This window comes from Accipiter gentilis, chromosome 32, assembly GCF_929443795.1.
Source record: "Accipiter gentilis chromosome 32, bAccGen1.1, whole genome shotgun sequence".
Classification (NCBI taxonomy): domain Eukaryota; kingdom Metazoa; phylum Chordata; class Aves; order Accipitriformes; family Accipitridae; genus Astur; species Astur gentilis.
In genome coordinates, this window is record NC_064911.1 from 6,557,851 (window position 1) to 6,578,563 (window position 20,713).

Sequence of the window (20,713 nt, forward strand, 5' to 3'; positions counted from 1 at the left end):
CTAATTTGCTAACCTAATCGTGTTAACGTGCAACTTCTGAGATTTATGCAGAAATGAAGACAAAATGTATTTGATATTTGAATAAAATGAAAGGGGACTGTGCCTTGAAGTGGTTTAGAAAAAAAGGTCTTTACCTGCATGTTTTTCTTATGAGTAAAAAGCTTCTAAAGGTTACAAACATGTCCCGAAATGAAGAGGTGTGGGAAAGGTTTCACTTTTACCTGAATAAAATTTCCACCAACACCATAAAACTGAAGTTCTGATTACATTATTGTTTCTTACTCTACTGGGAATGATATAGCAGACTTCAGGGTTTGAAAAATTTTGAATTTGCGGCTATGGATAAAGTGGCTTCTAAACTAAAGTCAAAATCTTGATTTCTGTTTATCTAAAGTAGTTGCTTTAATTTCTATTTGTCCATTTGTTGGATTAAATGGGAGAAAAGATGGTAGTAATTGCTTTTCAGGCTCTGATTCTAGCCATTGGTCATATTAAAGTGCAATGTTACTTGCAGGAAACTTTAAAATACTGTCACAGACCTTTAAAATACTGTCATTTGGTGGTTCAATCAGCGGTTTAATTACTTACCATTTTGATATTCAAAATTAACTTTCATAGTTATTTGTTTGTAAAATGACCATACTAAGCAACAGAGGAATGATTTTAGGTGGTTTTGTGTATCAAGTGAACCTTGCTGATCCATACCATGAAGATTTTGGGGCACATCATTTTGAAGATGTTTGCCTTTGTCCTTACTCTACCCGTGTGAGGTTCATCCTGTGCCACACAGAAAATGTGAGAGGAAGGCAACGTCGAGGGCTTGTTACCAGCTGGCTGCCTGCAGCGCAGATTACTGAAGGGCCAGCAAACCGAGACGAATATGTTCCCCGTTTTGAGGGTTCTACCCAGGGCTTCCAATAAAAGTGTCAATTATTTGCTACTACTTACTTGAATTGTCAAGAAAAATCCTTTATAACAAGTTTTAATTTATTATTGCTGAAGGTACTCTAAGGTCACAGCGTTCACCATCAGACAGGTGCTGGTTCCTTAGGAAAAGTGGGCTTCTCTTCTCACGGCATTTATCAAGAGCAACGTCAAGAACACAGTTAGACTGTGATGGTTAAAAAACCAAACAAACCAAAACCCAACCCACTCCCCACCCCAACAAACAAAACCCAAAGTATACAAGTCAGTGAGATATTCAGAGCATCTTTTGGAGGAGTGGGAGCAAGCACTTTTTTCCTTTTCCTTTTTTCCCCTTTTCCCTTTTTCCTTTTTCTCCTTTTCTTTTCTCTCTTCTCTCTTTCTTCTCCCTTCTTTCTTCTCTCTTCTCTCTTCTTTTTTCCTTTTCTCTCTCCCCCCCGCCCCCCCGCCCCCCCGCTTCCCCCCCCCCCCCCCCTTTTTTTTCTTTTATTTTGCCTTTTTTTGTCCTGCAATGGAATTTTTCCATTGTGGGACAGCCACAATCCAGAACAAAAGCAGTCAGTGCTTCCTCAGTGTTTTTGATGTGACTCAGAGGGCCATTCCTGGAACAATCTGGCATTTCCATCCCTGTGCTTGTGTAACCCTTCCCCTTTTTCCTGCTGCTCACAGGCTGTCGGCTATGATCATTTTTTAATAATTCACTTCTTAGATGGCTATCCACTTGTCTAGGTAGACTTTCAGCCTTTAGAGGCACAGCTCCAATTTCAGCCAGTGACTAGAGAAAATCTTTGTATCTCACTGTGAATTTTATAGTAGATCTGCTCAGAATTTTTCAACTTAGCCACAATTTTTTTTTCTCTTTTTTTCCTGGATAGCTCTTCAGAGATTGCAACAGATTGACTGATAATTTCTAACCTGATGGGTAGAAACTGCCAGGGGAGGAAGGAGGTCTGGCTTGAGCTTCTGCAACTCCATATTTAAGATGATCTAAGATTAAAAATTTCTGTCTGAGTCAGTTACAGCAGGAAGTTGAGCCTACACTTCCCAAATCCCAGGTGGGTCCTTGACATTTTGGTCCAAACCCTTCGCAAGTCCATTTTTGTGAAAATGTACAGAACGTTGTATTGGGAATAGTTTAATTTTAGCTGTAATCAGAGTCATGGCAATGACTGACTCATATTGTAAGGGTGAGCTTGGTGACAGATTTCTTCACTGCTAGATATCTCCAGCAGTGTATTTTAATAAAAAAAAAAAAATTAATACCTATTCATTTTTACGGTTGGTAAACTGACATTAATTCAATGGTGTGGATTTGTTCATTATCTGCAAAGATGAGCTAAAATGGATTTTTCAACCTATTTCAAGAAACTCTCTATCTCAACAAAACATTTTGTTCTAATATCAAAATGCTTTTGTGAGGGGAAAAGCTGTGAATGGAATATTCCCTTCTGATTTGTGAAGTAATGTATTTTAATTTTTGTGAATTTTTTCTCGGAAGCATTTCACTTTATCAGTCTTGTTCTCATTATTAGTATTAATCCACAGATTATGCAATAATTAATAATTAAAGATCCCAAATAAATTATTTCTTTACAAAACTGGAATTACTTTCGAAAGGTCATGTTTTTATGGCCATGCAGATTTTTAGCAAATCAATCAGAGCATTAACAGAAGAGAGAACAAACACTGTCATTAAAAAAAAGAAAGGAAATTGTTATTTAAATTTATGAAATAGAGCCACAATTTTCTCTGCCATTTTTCGGGAAAATTTCTATGTAGTTTTCTTTTTCTGTTTCTGTTCTGCTGTTCCTTCTCCAGGAAGTCAGGCTAAACAGACACTTAACTCCTTTTACATATATTACTTATCATATTAGGTGATCTTGCTGTGACTTTTCTTCAAGTTCATTTTGAATTTGTGCCTCGTGAGGGATAAAAGCTTTTCTACAATCAGTACTGTAGGTACTAATAAGCATACAGCTAATTTCTTCCTTGTCATGTAGATGGTGGCAAAAGACCCTAAAGATGGGTCTTGAAAAGGCAGAATGGTTTTTGTGCATTGAACATTTTCCCCCTTTCTTTTGAATTCAGTAAGTTTAAAACCAATGCCATTTCTTTTTGGTATTACTTTAATGCATTTCACAGGGCGGGGATGGGGAAAAGTGCTGAACGGATTTTAAGTGATGAATTCTCTCCATTGTCTCTTCTCATTACACAGATTTCATTCTGATGATTTGGCTAGCCAACTTTTTTAAGCAATAGTTTTGGTGATGTTTTACTATATTTATTAATAGTAATTTTGTGCATGTGAAAGAAATTATAACTGTGTATAAAAAGTAAAAAATGGCCAGTAGCATGGCTTAGCTTTGAACTCTTGATGGCAGTTGCCCTGCCTTTTGGCCAAGACTTTTGTTGGGTTTCATGTGTAGACTTCACACTTATTTGTATTCCTTCCTTTCTAGGAATCTTTTATATTTGCTATGAACCATTTTGTCTTTTGATTAGAAAGTGCATTATCTTGTTTTCCTGTGTTTTGAGTATTGAGCTTATTAGAAATGAAGATTGCTGGTTTCTCTGCTAGGTGATGGCTTCCATTTTTTCCTACAGAAGCTACAGCACAAGTGCAAGCTTATGAAGCTTCCTCTTCTTGCCCCACTGCCATGCCCTAACCTGATTTCAATAAAATGCCTTTAAGAGAGCCAAGTCATTCTTCGCTCCTGTGTGGCAGTGTCTTTAGCACATTTGACAATGCCTTTAGTGATCCATAGGGTGCCTAAAAATGTGTGCCTAAAACCAACTGCAACATGCGTGGGTTCTTTAGGACTTTGGCATGTATTTGATGTGGATGGCATTTCAGTGAGGTGGAGACCTCTCCTGACTCCATCATCTCCAAGGGGGCCTAAAAGTGGGAGCAAAAGGTAGCACCAAGTTCTTACGTCATCATCTGAGCAGATGGTCTCTCTTCACAGAAATGCCTCTTAATTCCTACTGATCTCAGTAAGAACTGGTAAAGGTTCAACATTTCTGAAAATCACAAGCGGAGATTTAGGAGGTTAGCTCTAGCATTCCATCCATCTAAACCAAAAACAATGCTGTAAGAAGGAAATAACCTGTATCGCTGTATGAACAAGATTCATTATGATGACTTCAAAGTACAACAGTTTGAGTTCCCCACCCCCAATCTCAGTGATATTTTCAGATTAGAGATTTCTCATTAAGATAGCATAATCTTTTTTAGAAAAGGTCCTTTTTACTTTGAGTTTACTTTGATTAGAGTTACGTTCTTGGGAAGATTTCTTAGGCGCTCAAAGAACCCTGCTAGCGGTGCGAAGCTCCATCTCCATCTCCTCAGCTCGGCAGAAGGCTGCGTACGACGTGCTGCGCGCGTGAAGTGGATCGAACGCTGTACGTTGCATTGCCGTCCTTTCTGAACCAGAGCAGTGCCATCTCGAGCACCACATCACGCGTCCTTTAGTACGGATGTTTCAGTGAGGAATTTGGGTCCTCCTGGTCACGGTGATGGGGAAGTGGCCAGGGAGGGTGGCTGCGAGGGTCTGTGCTTGTGTGTCAGGCATCCTCCTTTCCCGAGCTGGAAGAAGTCCAGAGGACTCCAGTCCAATAGACTGTGAAAAGCATGTGGAGGAAAGTGTGGTGGGGTAACAGTTCCCTACCAGTTCTTCCAGTTTAAACCTTCCAGAAAAGTTAATGCAAGTGACTGCCTATAATCATTTGAGGGAGAACTGCTCTATGGCTTGGAAGAGTGGCTGATCCAGATTTCAAAGCAAGGTGGTAGCAGGATGGTGCCCGTAGCTTCCAGAGGACTGCCCATGAGCTGCAGCTGTGAGTTGGGAGCTGCCATCTTTGATTAAAAAAAAAATTAGGAGCGGTCTCCTCAGTCCTGCCCTCTGAGAAAAAAAAATCTCAAAGCAGTTGGTGTTATTTGAAACTTAGGCTTTTATTCTGTGTGGATGACACACAAGTTGGGGAGAATGAGGGAAGAATTGTGGTTTATACTTGTGAATTTGCTTAGAATAGAAAACAGATTTCACACTTGAGATGAAATAGCAAGATATTCAGGTCTTTTTAGAATGCTATCTTTGGATATGACGTCTGTGTACTATCTGTGTAAGACTGTATTAGAGCATCAGTATCCAGACAATAAATGGGAGAATGGCAAGTGGTAAAAAAAGTATGCCATTACACTGAAGTTACCACTAGATTATAATTTCTGGAAATCCAGGGGATATGAAAAAATGAAAATTGGTAGAAGTAAGCTTGGACTAAATGAAGGGTGCCCTGGAACGTCTACCACCACCCCTCCCCTCCAAAAAGCCAAATCCTACAAGTTTAAAATTCACACAGGAAGCATAAAAGAGCATCATTTAATAGGAACAATAAATAACAGCTTTCAGGTCTTGTCTTTAAGAATTATTTACAGCACAAAGCCCAAATTTATGCCTGCTTTCCAAGTGCATGTTTCCAAACAGCATGTTTACGAGCCGAAGGAATGAGTGGAAGAGAAGCTAACTTTTATTCTTGTTTTATTAGGCCTGATTTATAGCCTAAAAAGTGTCTAAGTGAGGTAATGTGGCTGTTGAGGAGGCTGATATTCTAAAAAGAAAGATATTTGATGGACAGAAGGTACCATAATAGTAAAAAGCTTGTTTCACAGTCACAAGCTCTGGTGATAGCTGCTAAGAAATGTCCTACCCGAGGTGCCCTCCCCTCCCATATAGACCATATAGACAAATAACATTTTCAGCATTGAGCCTCTAGTTCACATCCCCATGAAATAACTGGAGGAAGTGGTATAAATTCACCACTTGCTTAAATTCAAATCTGCAAAAGAGAGGAGTCCCAGATACCCCTTCCTCCTGCCAGCCACGGCTTTTGGCCATAACATGGTGCATCCCCCCAGGGCTGTGTGCCGCGGTACCCATCTGGCAGCGAAACTGGAGCGAGATAGAAGGACTTGGCTTCCCTCCACCTCCACCTCCCGGCAAGGCCGGTCTGGTGGGTGGTGATCGGAGCACACCAAACCCCGGCCTTGCGGGATTTGCCCTCCTAGGAGAGACGGCGGCCGGTCGCGTTGGGAAACATCGGCAAAGGCTGTGGTGCCGCACCTCTGCAGGGAGGCTGTCGTAGACCCAGGGAATGAGGACTTTTCCATTCTTCCGCTAAAAACACGAGGATTTAAAGTTTCTTTGGGCCAGCAGGTGAACTCAAGAGCCAGTCGCCCCTTGGCGTAGGGGCTGGGGCTCTGCCGTTGCTGTTACGGCAGAGTTAGTTTCTCGGGAGAAGTGGGATGCAGCTTTGAACCTCCTGGGCTGAAGAGAGCACTGAATCCAGATCTTCCCTCTCCGAAGTAGCCCAATACCATGCAGCTGAGCGAAATGGGAACTTCTGCCCTGTGGCTGAAAAGAGAAGAGGCGTTTCTTCCCTGGGTTTGAAAGGCCTGGGTTTCCTCTTCACTTCCAGCAGAGGAACACAGGCAACCCCATATCTGGGCACCTCCGTGCACTGGGGTTAAATCCAGAGCCTGCCTTGAAGTTAACTTCAAACCGTTCGTCAAGCGTTTTCCTCTCGCGTTTGCCTGCACCTCGTCCCACCTGGCTCAGCAGCTGCCTGCCGGGGACCCTTCCCTGGCACGCCACCCCCGTCCTCCCCCTCGCAAGGGATGCGCAGGGCTCGGGCTCGGGGCTGCGCAATCCTCTCTACCTGCACGCTTGCAGCGAGGCCCTTTGTAGGAGCAGATGTTCAACTTTGGTCACAGAAGTCAGATTTGTTGGGATGGCTCACATCAATGCCAATGACTGGTTTTGTAGGGCAAAGACCTAGATCATTACAGTTCTATATTGCTAAGAGAATGTTTGCTTTTTTTGGATGCCTACTTGGAAATAATTTCTGAAATTTATTTTAATGCCGGTAAGATGGTATTTATTGCTAAATAATAAGCCAGAGCTTGAAGTATTTGCTGAAGGTCAAATTCTTCCCCAGTATAAATTCGAGTTTCTCCATTAAAAGCAGTATGTCTGTGTCTGTTAGCAACATCTGAAAGATCTGGTTTGGAAACTTGGGCAGGGGAGAAACAATTAGTGTTGTATTAAAAAAAAAAAAAAAAAGTGTGTTATTAAAAAAAAAAAAAAGAAAAAAAAAGAAAAAAAGTAAGAAGGAGCCAGAGAGGACTGTGCAACACTGTGCACAAAGTCTGTGAAGTCTGTACAAAGCATCTCTGTGGCATTTCTCATCACTGGAAGAAGGAATTGAGAGCTTCGGTAGATTACTGAGAGCTCACATTTATCTCTGTAAATTCTTTTGCTCCTGGAAATTGCAAGATACCCCGAGAAAAAGACATCAAAATGTATTAGTGAAGTATGTAGAGATGTAGTGGGTCTTAATCAATTATGTAGTCAATTATATTAAAATGTTGCATTATTCATGTTCCTTAAATGTGATTTGCCAAAAATATTCCCATAGGGCACTGATATTTCATAGTATATTGCTTAGGATTAGGAGATGAAGTTCCCAGGTTAAGTTATTTACTGTTAATGAAAACACCACTCAGTATATACGGCTTGAAAATCCATTGTTAATTAACAGCATTCAATTCTTAATTGTTTTTTTTTTTACCAGTTCAGTTGAAATCATTGACACAAAATACATTGTTAAACTGCTTAATCAATCATTGTAGAAAAATAGAGGTGTTTGATAGGGACATTCTAGTACAAAGATTACGTGAAGCTTCCCTGTTGAAAGCTTTGGAGGCTTCTATTTTTTTTAAGCTTATGTTACAAAAATGAGATTTCATAAACTTTACAGTCCATACTACATTAATACCAAAGACAATAAAATACAGGGGGAGAGAGAGAAAGGACGAACACGCACACCTTAAGCTTTAAGTGCCCTATTCACAAAAATATAGCTTACACATGCGCATGCCCCAGTGGCGGAAAGTCTATTTTTTTGTGCTAAAGGACAAAAAAAAAGGTTTAATTAGGGCCCTGAGCTGCTGTTCTAATTAAAGCAAACTTTTGTTAAACTGCAGCAATGAATTATAGAGTGGCCCAGTAAATTACAAGAGCAAAAAGCAGGTTTATCCTCAGAGGAATGGTTTGCTTTCAGCTCGCGCACCTTTCGCTAGGACTGACACACGTGGGCGGCTCGTCGCTACTGATGCTGCGCTCCCCCCGGCTCCTCTGCTAGAAGGCTTCTGTCTTCCAGCGGAGCTGTGGAGCCACCCTTCCTTCAAAATGCTCAGTACCTCTCACCGGTAACCTTACGGGTGGGCTGGGCTGGATGAACTGGAGCACTCGGCAGCTGCTGGTGCTGGGGCAGAACAAACTTTGCAAGGTCTGTAGCAAAATGAGTGTTATTTCACAAAAATTAAGTGTAAGTCACCTTTTCTGAGTTGGCAGAATCAGCCATGCCAGGTGGAGGGAACAAAACTCCATATTCTGCACCATTCCTTACATCATGCTGCTTTGCAAAAGCCTTTTAGGGAAAACGTTCAGAGCTGAAACAAAAAACTCTTTCCATCCAGCCTGATCTGCCAGTACCTGGTATGCAACCCTTTCCCCACACCCTACGCTGCCCGCCTCAGCGTGAAGCACAGCTTGAGGACCTGCAGAAACCCCTGCCCATTAGCCACAGTCCGTGAAAATTAACAAGGGGCAGTTGTTTCAGCCAAAAAAAAAAAGGAAAATAGATGTGAATTTAATGTGAAAGCTATATCACAGTGCAAAATTTCCACCTGCCCACTGAGTTTCTCCTGAGGTTATTTTTTTTCTCTTCTATTTTAACGTAAATGTGTCTGTACAAAAATGCTTCAGATTCTCTTCAGTGTATTCTTTCTTTCCGGAGTAGGCAGGTATAAAAAAAAATGAAATTAAGGCTGCAGCTTCTTCTCCTTTGCTGACAGAAATGCTGTTCTCGACGGGCCTGAGTGACAGCCCACCGAAAGCACTGCTTTTTTCAACAGGTAGTATTTTATGCACGCAGGGCCTGGCTGAGCGGTCCTTAGCACTGGGCAATGCCGCACGGTGCGAGCAGCCCCTGACGGAGCGTGTCCGTGGAACTGTGACCGTACACATCTGCTCCCCTACTCGCGTGAGTGTTGCCGTGTAAGCTATGCAAATTATCACTGCCCCGTTTATTTTAAAGTCGTCAAGTCGGAATGTACAGGATTTACACGGATTTACAACAGCCAAGGAGCTAACCCAAGGTGGAGAAAGTCGTTAGGGAACCAGTCTCCTGAGCACGGGTGGCAGGAGCTGTGTGTTTGGCTGAGAAACCCTGCTGAAGCATATACCCACGCATGTTGCACCCTCCGTGACTCTGCCGGACCGGCCAAGCACCGGCGCTGTCAACAGATGAATTTCATTGATTACGGCTTCCGATGAAATTCAGCTGTTTCTTTCCCAGCTGAGTAGCTAAAAACCTACTTGCTAAGGTGCAACGTTGGGTTTTCAATGGCTTGTGCTGTTTGTGTAGCAAACTACTCCGCTGAAATCCCGTGGTTCGGGTGGGGAGAAGGGAGAAGTTTCCCTAGATATTGCACATAAAGGATAATACCTCCACATGAAACATGCTTGCTATATTAAGAGTATACCGGAAATTCTGGCTTGCCACGAGTTTGCCACAGCCTAAATTTTAGGTTGAACTGCCAAAAAAAGAACCAGGAACAGTTTGCCTTATTTGTAAACATTTTCACAGTATATCAGTAATTATGTTACAGTTTCTCTACTCTGCCCTCTCCCAGACTTATGGCTTTTTAGAGTCAGTGAAACGATCTGTTTGGCAAACAGTGAGGTACTCTAAATAGCTGCCAGTCTGGTACACTGAAGAAAATGTCATGCACTAGAAGAGCCATAGATATAGGGGGGGGAAAAAAAATCAATATTACACTCCAAATACTTGAAGAGAAATGCCTACTCGATGGGTAGTTAGTTTTTGCATCCCAATATTTCTAGAACTCTGTTTCTAAACCTACATTAATTACACATCTATGTACATTATTTAGAAGTTCTTTACTACAGTACTTTTGTACATGCGGTGTTTATTACTAAATGTAAAGAGAAAGTAATTACATAAGGCATATGTACAGTATTGTGTTGGATTGCAGATCCCTCTGCTCACCTTCGTCTTAAAGCTGCAAGGCCCATTTCATAGAGGCCTGTCACTCAGTTTGTGAAACTCTCCTGAAATACGTCAAGACTGGAGCCAAGGCCCATTACTTTGATGAGCATTAATTAGTCTTTCCTTTTAAATCCCTTGTATATATTCCCATTGCTTTGGGTTTGTTTTTTTTTTTTGTTGATGTGAATAAACCTGGAGGTCTGAACTCAGAGAGGTGCTGAGGAAGCCAGCAGTCATTACCAGGGCGGGGATCGAGATTCCACCATCGATAATGGGTATTGCAGCTCTAACTCACGCCTTTGCTTAGTCTGTGAATCTCTTGAGTTTAAATTGGGCAGGTAGGTGTTTCGCATCTTAAGTATTTATTTTCCCGGAATTAAGAATAACGAGGAAGAAAAAAAAAAGCATGTTGGAGAAAGAAAAAGGGAGCAAAGAGGGAGAAGATACAGGAGGTGGTGTGGCCCTTATGCCTCCGGTGGTTCTACACTTTGGACTCATTCTCCAAGTTGGCCACATCACCGTTTCTTTCATTTTGGTCTTCTTGATTCTTTTCTTCCTCTTCCGTTTCCAGCTCAGCATGCTGGTCCAGCTTGCTGGAAACAGACCACGTCAGGGGCAGTTCTGCTCGGCTGGCCATCTCTGCCAGCTCTTTGGCACTGTAAACTGGTGTGTTGGTCTCATACGTTTCATGAAAACTGTTGTAGTCAACTTCATAAAATCCATCCTCCAGAGTGAGGACAGGGGTGAAACGGTAACCCCACAGGATCTCACTTGTAATATATGAACTTCGAGCTTGGCAGGTCATTCCTGTAACAGAGAAGGAAGAAGTGCTGTAATAAAGACCCACTGCCTTCCCAGATCCTTAATTATTTTTTCATATAGGCAAAGAAGTGTATGTAAAAAGGCACATGCCAGAAAAGAATTAGGCTTGACATCATATGAGGTTGAGCTTAGAAGGCAACTTTACAGTGTGTAACCTATTTGACGCCCTTTCCTTCTGTGTGTACATAATAACAAGTGGTAAGTCTGTGAGCAAAGATTAACATTTCTTTATTAAATGCAGTTCTTCTTCCTGTATTTCATCAGTGAGTCACTCACCCGCTGACGAGTCTCAGATGGCTTATTGAGAGCATATGTGACTTGCACCATGCCATCTTTTGATTCCCCGGCATGTAATGAACCCACGCTGCCGTGTTCAGCACTTGCCCAGGCTAACTGAGGAACTCGTACAGAAGTTTTTCTCGGCTGGAGCCCGCCCCTGAGCCTGTGATCCATGGGTTGACTTGGTTCCCCTAAAGGTTGGAGCTGCCTTTTAGTTACACTGCTTTGAGGTTTGGGCTGGTGGCCAACACACAAACATCAGCAAAACTCCTGAAGGACATTGTGATAGTGTGTGGTGTCAAATTCAGGTAACTGGAACTAACTTCATTGTTACCTTCACTTCACAGCTCTGCTGAACCTCACTCTGGGAGCTGCTATAGGCCAAAAAAATCCGTAAGATACTATATTTTGTTAAGAGGCTTGGAGAGAGGCAGCTGTTCCAAGCTGAAAGTGTAGTCCAGAGTATCCTCCGGGTGAAGAAACACCTGGCTGTAGCAGGGACTTGTGACTTAGAGAACCTGCTCCATCTCAGACAAACAACTCAGGGAAACGCTACGATAAAATATTAATGCTCACTAGTGGAAGGGGAAACCCAGCTGACCAGGAAAAGTGAATTTAAGAGGCAAAAACGGTGCTGCCAACAAAATGGGAGTACAGGGAGAGAATGTGATGGCTTTCCTTTAATTATTTGCACATTATTAACGATGTATTACTAAGCAGACATCAGCCAAGCAGTATATGTCAGATACTTAATAAGTAGGGATACATAACCCCTGGAGAAGCCTGCCACACGTCAGTTATTTAGAAGGTAATCATAATCAATTAAAATTGTTTAATCTTGGGGGCACAAATGGCAGCCTGTAGAAATACACATCATTTCTCTACGCTGCTAGCATCATATAAAGGCACATGGAGAGTCTCAGGAAGAGCAAACATTGGCAGTTTAATGTCTCCAATCTTCTTCAGGGCTGTGCAAACTGCTTTAGATAATTCTGCCCTCATTCTCTCGAGCCTCCTCTCCAAGCTCAGATAACTTGCTTCCAATGGGTGAAAACTGCTATTTCTTGATACTCTATCTTTTTCATGATAACTTTATGTTTAGAAAGACATTTACCAGCTGTTACCGCACTGTGATACTTCAGCGCTTCTCCATCAATTCCCTCCTCTTACCGCAGCACCTCAGACCCTGCGGAGGGGTGACTGTCGCGGAAAGCTTTAGCATGAAAACTGCTGCACCGTACCTACCTGCTACAGCCAGGCAGAAAGGCGACCGTACTTCTACTGTGCTTACTGATCTTAATTTCTCTTTCCTTTTACCTGACAGAAATCAACAAGCCTTCTTGTTTCTCAGTTTTGCAGAGCGAGACATGTTTGCATTTCAATTCTCAAGTAACGCACAAATGGTAATATAAAGATCTTACCATTTTTCTGTTCATTTCACAGGTGGGAAGGGCTGAAGGACACAAAATCATCTCTTGTGAGATTTCCTGTGTGATTTTTAGTCTAAAGGAGATCTTCTTTCTCACAAAATGACAGAGGGAGATGAGCTCGGCAGCTCACAGAGCACTATACATATGAGAAACGCACTAGCCGTGCAGCAGCTTCCCCAAAGGGTCATTTGGGGGTTTTTTTTCCAGTGCTCTTCTGGGCAGACCCAGAAGCGTGGGTGCAGTACCCGATAGGGTCTCCTTGCCCCCGGGAGGGGGGCGTCAGCAGGCTGGGGGGCAGAGAGGGCTGGCAGTGACCGGTGCTGGTTGCGATGTCTCCCCTGCTGTCTCGGGCATCCCTCTGGGCTGGTCTCCTACCAGCATCTTTGTGGCTCCTTGGTGGTGCTCTGAGACCAGTGACCCCCTGGAGGGGTTTCCCCAAAGGAGTATGCTGTTCCCAAGACTCATGTGTTTCTAATCCCTTTCTCTGCTGCTGAAATTTAACTTCAAATTGAGTGGGAAATTTGGAGTTTTCATTAGAAGGACAATGAGATTATAAATAAAGAGAAAAAAATGAAGTCCCTTTGAAACAGTGTTACCTTCCTGTGCTCAGACCAAGTACTCAGTGATCCTGCTGCTTTGGTTGGAAAAATTCATTTCACTGGTGGGAAAGAGGGGGGCAATTTTCTGCAGAAGTCAAGAAGATTAATTGAATTACATTAGAGTTACAGCTCATTGAAAACAAACACTCATGTGAAATTTTGACCTGTCTTAGTTTTTAATTTAGTCTCCCATTTAGCAGTGATTGAATACCTGTTTCTTTTCCACAGCTAGACAGAATACTTTCAGAGCTAGCATGAAAGAGTTAGGGTTTTTCAAGCAAGTAAAGTTGAAATCAAGAAAAAGACTTTATCTAGTGAGGGACGTGTGTATGAGAAAGACCTTACAATGCTCTCTAAAGGTTTGAGAAAGCTAATATGGAAAAAATTTGTAAGTAAGTGGATCACAAGGATTCCAGATTAGAATGTGGCACAGTTGTGGAGACCCTTGAAGTGATTGCCAGTGCGCCTGCGTGGCTCTGGAAGCAGAACAGAGAGATTTCTGCAGTTCTGCATGGTGTGTCTTTACCAGCCTCTGCCTGTGCTGGTTCAGAGGTCCTTCAGCTCCGCAGTCAGCAGAGCTTCTGGACTGTCTTTTCTGCCCTTAAGCCCTTATCTTATATTACGGTCTAATTGACACATGTCTCGTTATACTCCATGGTTTTAATTGTCCTGTAAAAGGAAATGTGACTTTTGTTGTTTGCTGTAATTTCTGAACATGCTCGTGGTTGACGAGGAAGGCTGCATCTTGAGTGAGGGCGTTTTAGACTTTAGGTTTCCAAGTATTGCGTGATTTATGCAGTAATTGTGTGGTTTACATGTAGCCATAGATCTGTTGCACAATGGCTTTAAAAATGAGTGTGGTTTGACATTTTGACTAGTGTCTCATTTTAATTGGATCCCTTCAGGGTCGATGAGAGCTAGGGAGCCTTTGGAGATACTTAGCTCAGCATTAATTGGACTTTTTCAAAATAAGCCGGGAAATTAAGAGACCCAAATAATTCATTCTAAATTAATTAAAACTATAACTGGAAGGAACGGTCTATTTGAGATGGAGTGTCGGAGCCCAAAAAAGCCTCGAGGCGGGACTCTCAGGCCCTGCTGTGACGGACACGGAGTGAAGCCGAGGCAGCGGATGGTAACAGAGGAGCATTCCCGCTGGGATGGGCGGCCGCTTGCCCCTGCACGTCCCGTGCGGCGGCTCTGCAGCTCCCCGCACCATCTGTCCCTGCTGCCCGGCACGCGGGGACGGCGGCGGCAGGATTAGGTTGCAGTGCAGTGGGCTGGTTGCTTGCACCTGTTCACCTCGCCGCGTACTGTATTTTAAATACACCGTGAGCTGATGGGACCTCTGATGGTCGCCCTTAACTGCTGTCTCACTCCCTTAAACTCGAAGCATTTTTAATGAGTGGTAACGAGCCTTTGTATATGTTACAGCTTTCTGTTAGGTCTTAATGGCAGTGTTTCGGTCTGTTTGTTTTATGTTTGTACAGGCTAGGGAATCATGACCGAGCGTTGTGCAAATACTTGATTGCTGGACCAAGTTACTAAAGTTGTAAAATTAATCGCCGTCTTACTTCACTGTGGGGTTTTTTATTATGTTTAATTTTCAGTTAGAGCTTTGTGGACTGTAACCAGCATCATAAGATTTACCACTTCTTTGTGAAAGACACACAGCACGGTGGACACTGTGCCTGTCGCTCCCCTGTCCCCGTTCCTGGGTCAGAACTATGCAAGGCGAGTTGCAAGCTGAATTTTGGTCCTTGTTATATCAGGGGAGGCAAGCTGAATTACGGGTATTGGGTGAAGGCGACTTTTTTTGAGACAGCCAAGCTAACATGGCGACATTTTTATTGTTTTGTTTTCAAATGGGAAGAAAAAAGGTCCTGCTAACAGTGCTGGGATTAGCTCCATGTATCTGAAATCAGCAAATTGGTTACTACTTTGGATAGTCTCGTTAACATACAACCAGTGTCGTTAAAACTTTAATTTATCCTCTAAATGCTTATTATTCCTGTTCAACAGGTGAGGACCTGAACTGCAGAGAGATTTGGGGTAACACTGCAGAGTTAAGAGTAGCTCGTGAGCAGGAGCCGGCCTGCTAAGCCACTTTCTGTCGGCACTGAATTTGTCACACAGCTGGGCTCCTGCGGCCAGGTACCTGTGCTGGGGTGGGGATGGTGGAGGGGGCTTGGTCACATCTGCGACACTATGTCCCGTTTGCTTCAACAAGGAGTTGGGACCACGCTCTGGTTCCTGATAACCTGTGGGCTGTTCCTCTCTGAGCACAGGCTGCAGCGGCTCCCTCTGCCTGACGGGGAGCGTGGACACTATTTCAGTGTACCCCATCAGCAATTTTCCTTGCAGCTAGAATGAAAGGTTTTATCAAGCTTAATGTCTGCACCACGCAGTCTAAGAAAATGACAGAATAATTCCCCTAAGCTGTTGCTGATATGCGGGTAAGGTTACAACCCCACCTTTGACTGATTAGAATTAATAACAAAGTTGATGCCACCTCCAGATTCATTACTCTTGAAAAGTCGCCCTGTGCAGTTATTTTGAGGTTACAGTTTGTACATGCTGTCTACTGCTATTTAGACTTATGCTTTGCACTGTCTTACAGGGCTACAAGGGTTTGGTGTGGTGACCCAGAGTGACTTGATGCATTTCCTCACAGTGCACTTAATTTAAGATTTCATGGTAGCTTACACAATAATACGTTGTGTCATGCACTCTTACCATATATTATTTCACTTTGTGATGGGAGCCATCAAAAATAAAACGCTATTAAAAAGTCAGGGGAAAAAGGGTACTTCAGAATCACAGAATCAAATAGATGGTTGGGCCCAAATACAGTGATTTTCAGCTCTAGGTCAGCCTACTGCAAATTACACACAGACACAGCCTCATTCAGCTTTTGTTTTACTTCAGGTGGTCTTTATTACAACAGGACTTTTTATTTTCCGAGTCCACTCCTGTGATAAAAAAAGGACTCTAAATGAAATGAAGGGGGCAAGAATTATGGCCCATTATTGACTGCATCTTTTGGCTGACAGCCACAATGTCAAGCCGATTTTGAGGTTCAGCGATTTCCTGCTGGCATTTAGCGGAACGAGGCAGACTTTCTGCTGCACAAAATTGAATGGGATTTCCCATAAGAATGACCCATTTTCAACTATTGCATGGGAAGTTTGCTTCACAGTTCAGCCTGGAGTAAGACCTCGGCGGCAGAGGACTCCGATGTGCACAGAAAACAGTGGCGGTCTCATTTCTGGGGCGAGTGGAGTTTCACTCATGTGCAGGAGTACAGAATTTGGTCTGGGGTCTCCAGCTGGGAGCTGAGACTTCCACGTGCGTTATATTGCTTTCACTCTGTCCTTACTCATAACATCCTTTGCTGAGGTATCACTGTAGAAGTTTTGCTCTACTTTGTCAAAAGGTTCATTTGTATCGTAAGAACCCTTTAAGAACAAAACCAAACATGTAGGAAATTCTGGCCCCTTGAGATTAATTCCTACAGCCTCTGTGTCAGTGCTCAAGATGAAACTTATTTTGCTGTAGGAATTACAAAGAAGGAGGAGTTGCTGACCCATAGCATTAAAGCTGACTTTTGCATCTTGCCTGGGGCAAGGGTGTGAAGGTGGGGGGATTTTACTTAAACACTGTGATAATGGCACTAATATTGAGGTAATCAGATGAATGTGGAGCAAGTGTCTGAAACTTCAGTGTGGAGCTCAAAAAACCTACAGTGACTTCTTGGGTTTGTATCCGAGCATTGCCCCTGTGCTCGCTAAGTATCACCAAGCAGCGTGCTACAAGGCAGAGAGACGGTCTCTGCCTGGATGACCTTTTGGTCTCAAAGATATTTGGTGCAAGATTTGTCACTCTGCTATTTTTAGATGTTAAGGAGAATGAGAATGCAATGTGTGCTATTAAAAACAAGCAAAAGGCTAGGAGTCAAGAACTCCTGATTGATACCTTGGTTCTCCTGCAGATATCGTGTGGGCTTTGGCAAATTACCTAGCTTTGCTGGGTCTGTTTTATTGGGGTGCCACAAGGGATATGCTGAGATTTAAAGGCAGCAGATGTGCTTGCAGTATATTCTCTTCCTCATCTAGACTTCCCCTGTCAAATTTGTACTAAGCAATTCTCCCTGGTGTGAAAAAGATTGCCTCAAAAAAGAACAGAGATTTAGAATAAAATTTTCATATTGGCACCAAGTTATTGTCAGAAACATTCCATATTAATTAATTTGTTATGTTTAATCAGGCTAAAAAAAAAAAAAAAGAAAAAAAAGAAAAAAAGAAAAAAGTCATGTCGTACCCTGAATTCACCACTTTTTTGTAAAGCCCAAAGCATCAGTGGTCATTGCTGGAAAATGTTGCAAATGCCACGCTGTGGTAAGACATTTTCCCTCTCCTTTTTGTATTTGTGTACATCTGACAAGAAATCAGTGTTATTTTCAGTTTTGAGTAAAAATAATTAAATATACATAACCTCTCAGTCAGCACTAGCAATGGGAAATTCCCAGGGGTTCTAATAACTTGATTCAGAACACACCTGGAAATTGGATGCTTATCTCATCCTCAGCAATGTCTAAAGCTCTTGAAAGGAGTGAAAACTGGAAGGGTGCCAGTGACCATTTCAACGTATCTGTGTTTCAGCATGCCTGGGAATCTGTGCACGACATCCTCGTGTTGTGGGTTGTGGACAGTGTGCGTGTCTTCTCCACGTCCCAGCTACATCGCAGCACGGCTGCTCCTGGCTCTGGTGCACTGAGCGGAGAGAGGAGCGGGTGTGTGACTGGGAGAGGAAGGGACGGGGGACAGATGTTTTTTTCCTGTAAGAATATAAGGAATCAACTTTCACTGGCTTTTTTTGTTTGTTTTCTTTTTCCTTTTTTAAAGTTAAAATTGGTGCTTTTTTTCTGTATATGAATCGAGTAATTTGGTATTTCTATTTTCACAATTCTTTCTTAATCAGACCAAGAAGCTGATCACTATATTTGAAATTTTATGGCTTTGACCTAATGCTATCTGTGAATTCTGATCAGAGAGGTCTGTGGTAGCTGCTGTCTGTCTCACAGCTGATGACGGGACCGGGTACAAGCTCCACATCAGAAAATGCAAGTTGCCATGGAGTGGGCTGGAGCAGCTGGCCTGACCACCAACAATAGTAATAAAATCACATCCCCTGTGGGAGAAGGTGTATATTATTAGGTCATGTTTGCACAAGAGGTGAATATGCATAAGAAATTGAGCTGGTGAGAAGCCATAATTTCAAGTCAGTGGGACTTTCTGACACTCCAAAATCTCTTTCTTTCTAAACAAGATGAAAACAAACAATAAATATAAAAAAATGGAATTGATATTCAGTTAAATACTAAACAAAGTCTAACTTGGATCAGTCAAAGCATTCTGTTTTCATTCTGACTTCTTCAAATGTGATATATTGTATAATGCAGCATCTAAATTAGAAAAAGATGGCCATGTTTTAGTCTTTTTCAAAATATTACCCCCCCCCAGTAGAAGATTACAATGCCAGTAAAATTATATTTTCCAATGGAAAAATGCTGAGTTAGAAATGTCTGATATACCCGGATAATATTTCTCCTATCAGGAATTAAATATACCTCGCTGACTATTTTGTGTCTAATTTCTTACCTTCTAACTGCATGTAGCTTAGTCTGAGAAATGGTATGCATAAGGCAGAAAAGATTGTCTGATTCAATCTCAGATGTGCTGCCACTTTTAGCTAACAGTACCATATACATTCTCAATAAACAGCTTCTCAAAGAGATGGCACAATTACCATTCAGCCAATATTTAACCTTCATTTAGCCTTATATTGAGGCCATGCCCAGCAGATCAAGCTGTCTGTAGTTTATGAATTTTAATCATTTTTTCAGCTGTGCTTTTTCAAAAGGATGATGATTACATTTTTCTGCCTAAATCTGTGAAATTTAATATATCAAATAACGCAGTGTCTGACCAGAGAGAGAAGCTTGTTTCAGAATTGGCACTGGGAGTCCTTGGAAACGGGAGACTCAATTCAGTGGAGCTGGAACATGAAGTACCAGGATTTTGTACCCTACTCTGTGTTTGACTGTTAGGATACATTTATAGATTCAGTGGTTTCTGAGACATCGAATCAGCACCACCACTCAAGTGCTTTATTTCTCCTAGCAGGTACCCACCACAGGAGGATATAGAGGAATTTTGTTTAAAAGAAGCTCCAGCACACGGTTATATCTACGGTGGCTCTGCTTTCAAAATGCAAAGTGCTGAGTAAGCAGAAGAGCTGTCCTGACCTTTTAAAAATACATTGCTACTAATCCACGGGCTTCCTCCTGAATTCTGGCCTGCAGATGGGATGCTCTCTCCCGGCGCGGTGCGCAGGCAGCCTGCTCTACGATTCCCTGACAAACAGCCCGGAGCAGGCAGCAGAGGCACCGGGCTCCGGCTGAGCCGCCTGCTGATGCCTCACCAGAGAAGGATCCTGGCAGGATTTTTCGCTAAGCAGTGCAACCTGACCCACCGGAGCGGAGGTACGTCATGGAGCAGAGAGGATCCGAGGTGGCAGGGGGTGTGGAGAAGACCCCTGGCGGTACCTGCAGGCTAATAGTCCTCTTTATGGTTTTGGACCTCTCCAGCTGTCTTGTTAGGTTGCTTCCATAACAGAGAGGATGACCAGCCAGCAAGAATCACAGCCGTTGCACGAGTTCCTGTTGGCTCTGTGTTTCTTTTCCACAGTCATAAGCAACATCTTTAATTCTTATACCAGAGAACCTCAGAAAATACATAGTTCCCACAAATATTCCAGTTTAGTTACCTTGGCATTTGAAAGCACTTTGGGCTTAGTCTGTTTTACGCTCTCTCTCCAGTCACTACATTCACTGCCGTTGGGGAAAACCGTCTCATAGAAGCACCAGGAGAGGAGAGGATGCGGGATGCCCAGCCGCACGCTGGTGTGCAGTGATGCTGTGCTACAGCTGGCTTCCTGCGGCATGATCTCAGGCCGAGAGGAGCTAAAGGGAGTCCCTTTTCCTCCAGGGGCTCTGAGTCCCCTGCCCTTTCCCTCACCTTTTACGAAGAGGTGGAGGGCCGCAGGAAAATCTAGTTTTGGATAAAAGAAGGGTGAAGAAGGAGCTGCCTGAGTTGCTGCATTGCTCATCTTGGGGAAGAAAGCAGTAGAACAGCTCCTGTTCTTCCCTGTTCTGCATAAACCCAAGAGATCGGCACCTCAGAAGCAGGTTTCTCTCTCTCCACTCCTTGCTGGGGAGGCAGGGGATGGGAATGGGGTAGATATAAATTCCAGGCAGGAAACGAAGATGAGAAAAAGACATCCTCTAACACTTCTAAACTTTACAGTTTGATAAAACCCTATGTCTTTCTGAAAACTCCAGTTTTGATGTGCAGTTTGGATGGGAACTTGCTGCTTCTCCAAAACGTTCAGGCTAACATTGCAAGAAGCAATTGCTGTGATGCACCTGCAGCAAGCTTCCCAGGGCAATGCCCATGGATGGCACTA

At 42.9% G+C, this 20,713-nt stretch overlaps 2 protein-coding genes across 2 annotated transcripts in view; one reads left to right on the forward strand and one right to left on the reverse strand.

The window, feature by feature from the left end:
* Nucleotides 1–20,713, forward strand: part of TTC3 (tetratricopeptide repeat domain 3) — a 255,764-nt gene that overhangs the window by 229,789 nt on the left and 5,262 nt on the right. The gene's annotated exons all lie outside the window — the stretch shown is intronic.
* KCNJ6 (potassium inwardly rectifying channel subfamily J member 6) overlaps nt 9,804–20,713 on the reverse strand; it is a 162,954-nt gene continuing 152,044 nt past the window's right edge. Inside the window, exon 4 of the mRNA XM_049835284.1 lies at nt 9,804–10,863. Coding sequence (XP_049691241.1) covers nt 10,538–10,863 — 326 coding nt within the window. The 3' untranslated portion in view covers nt 9,804–10,537. The remainder of the gene's footprint in view (nt 10,864–20,713) is intronic.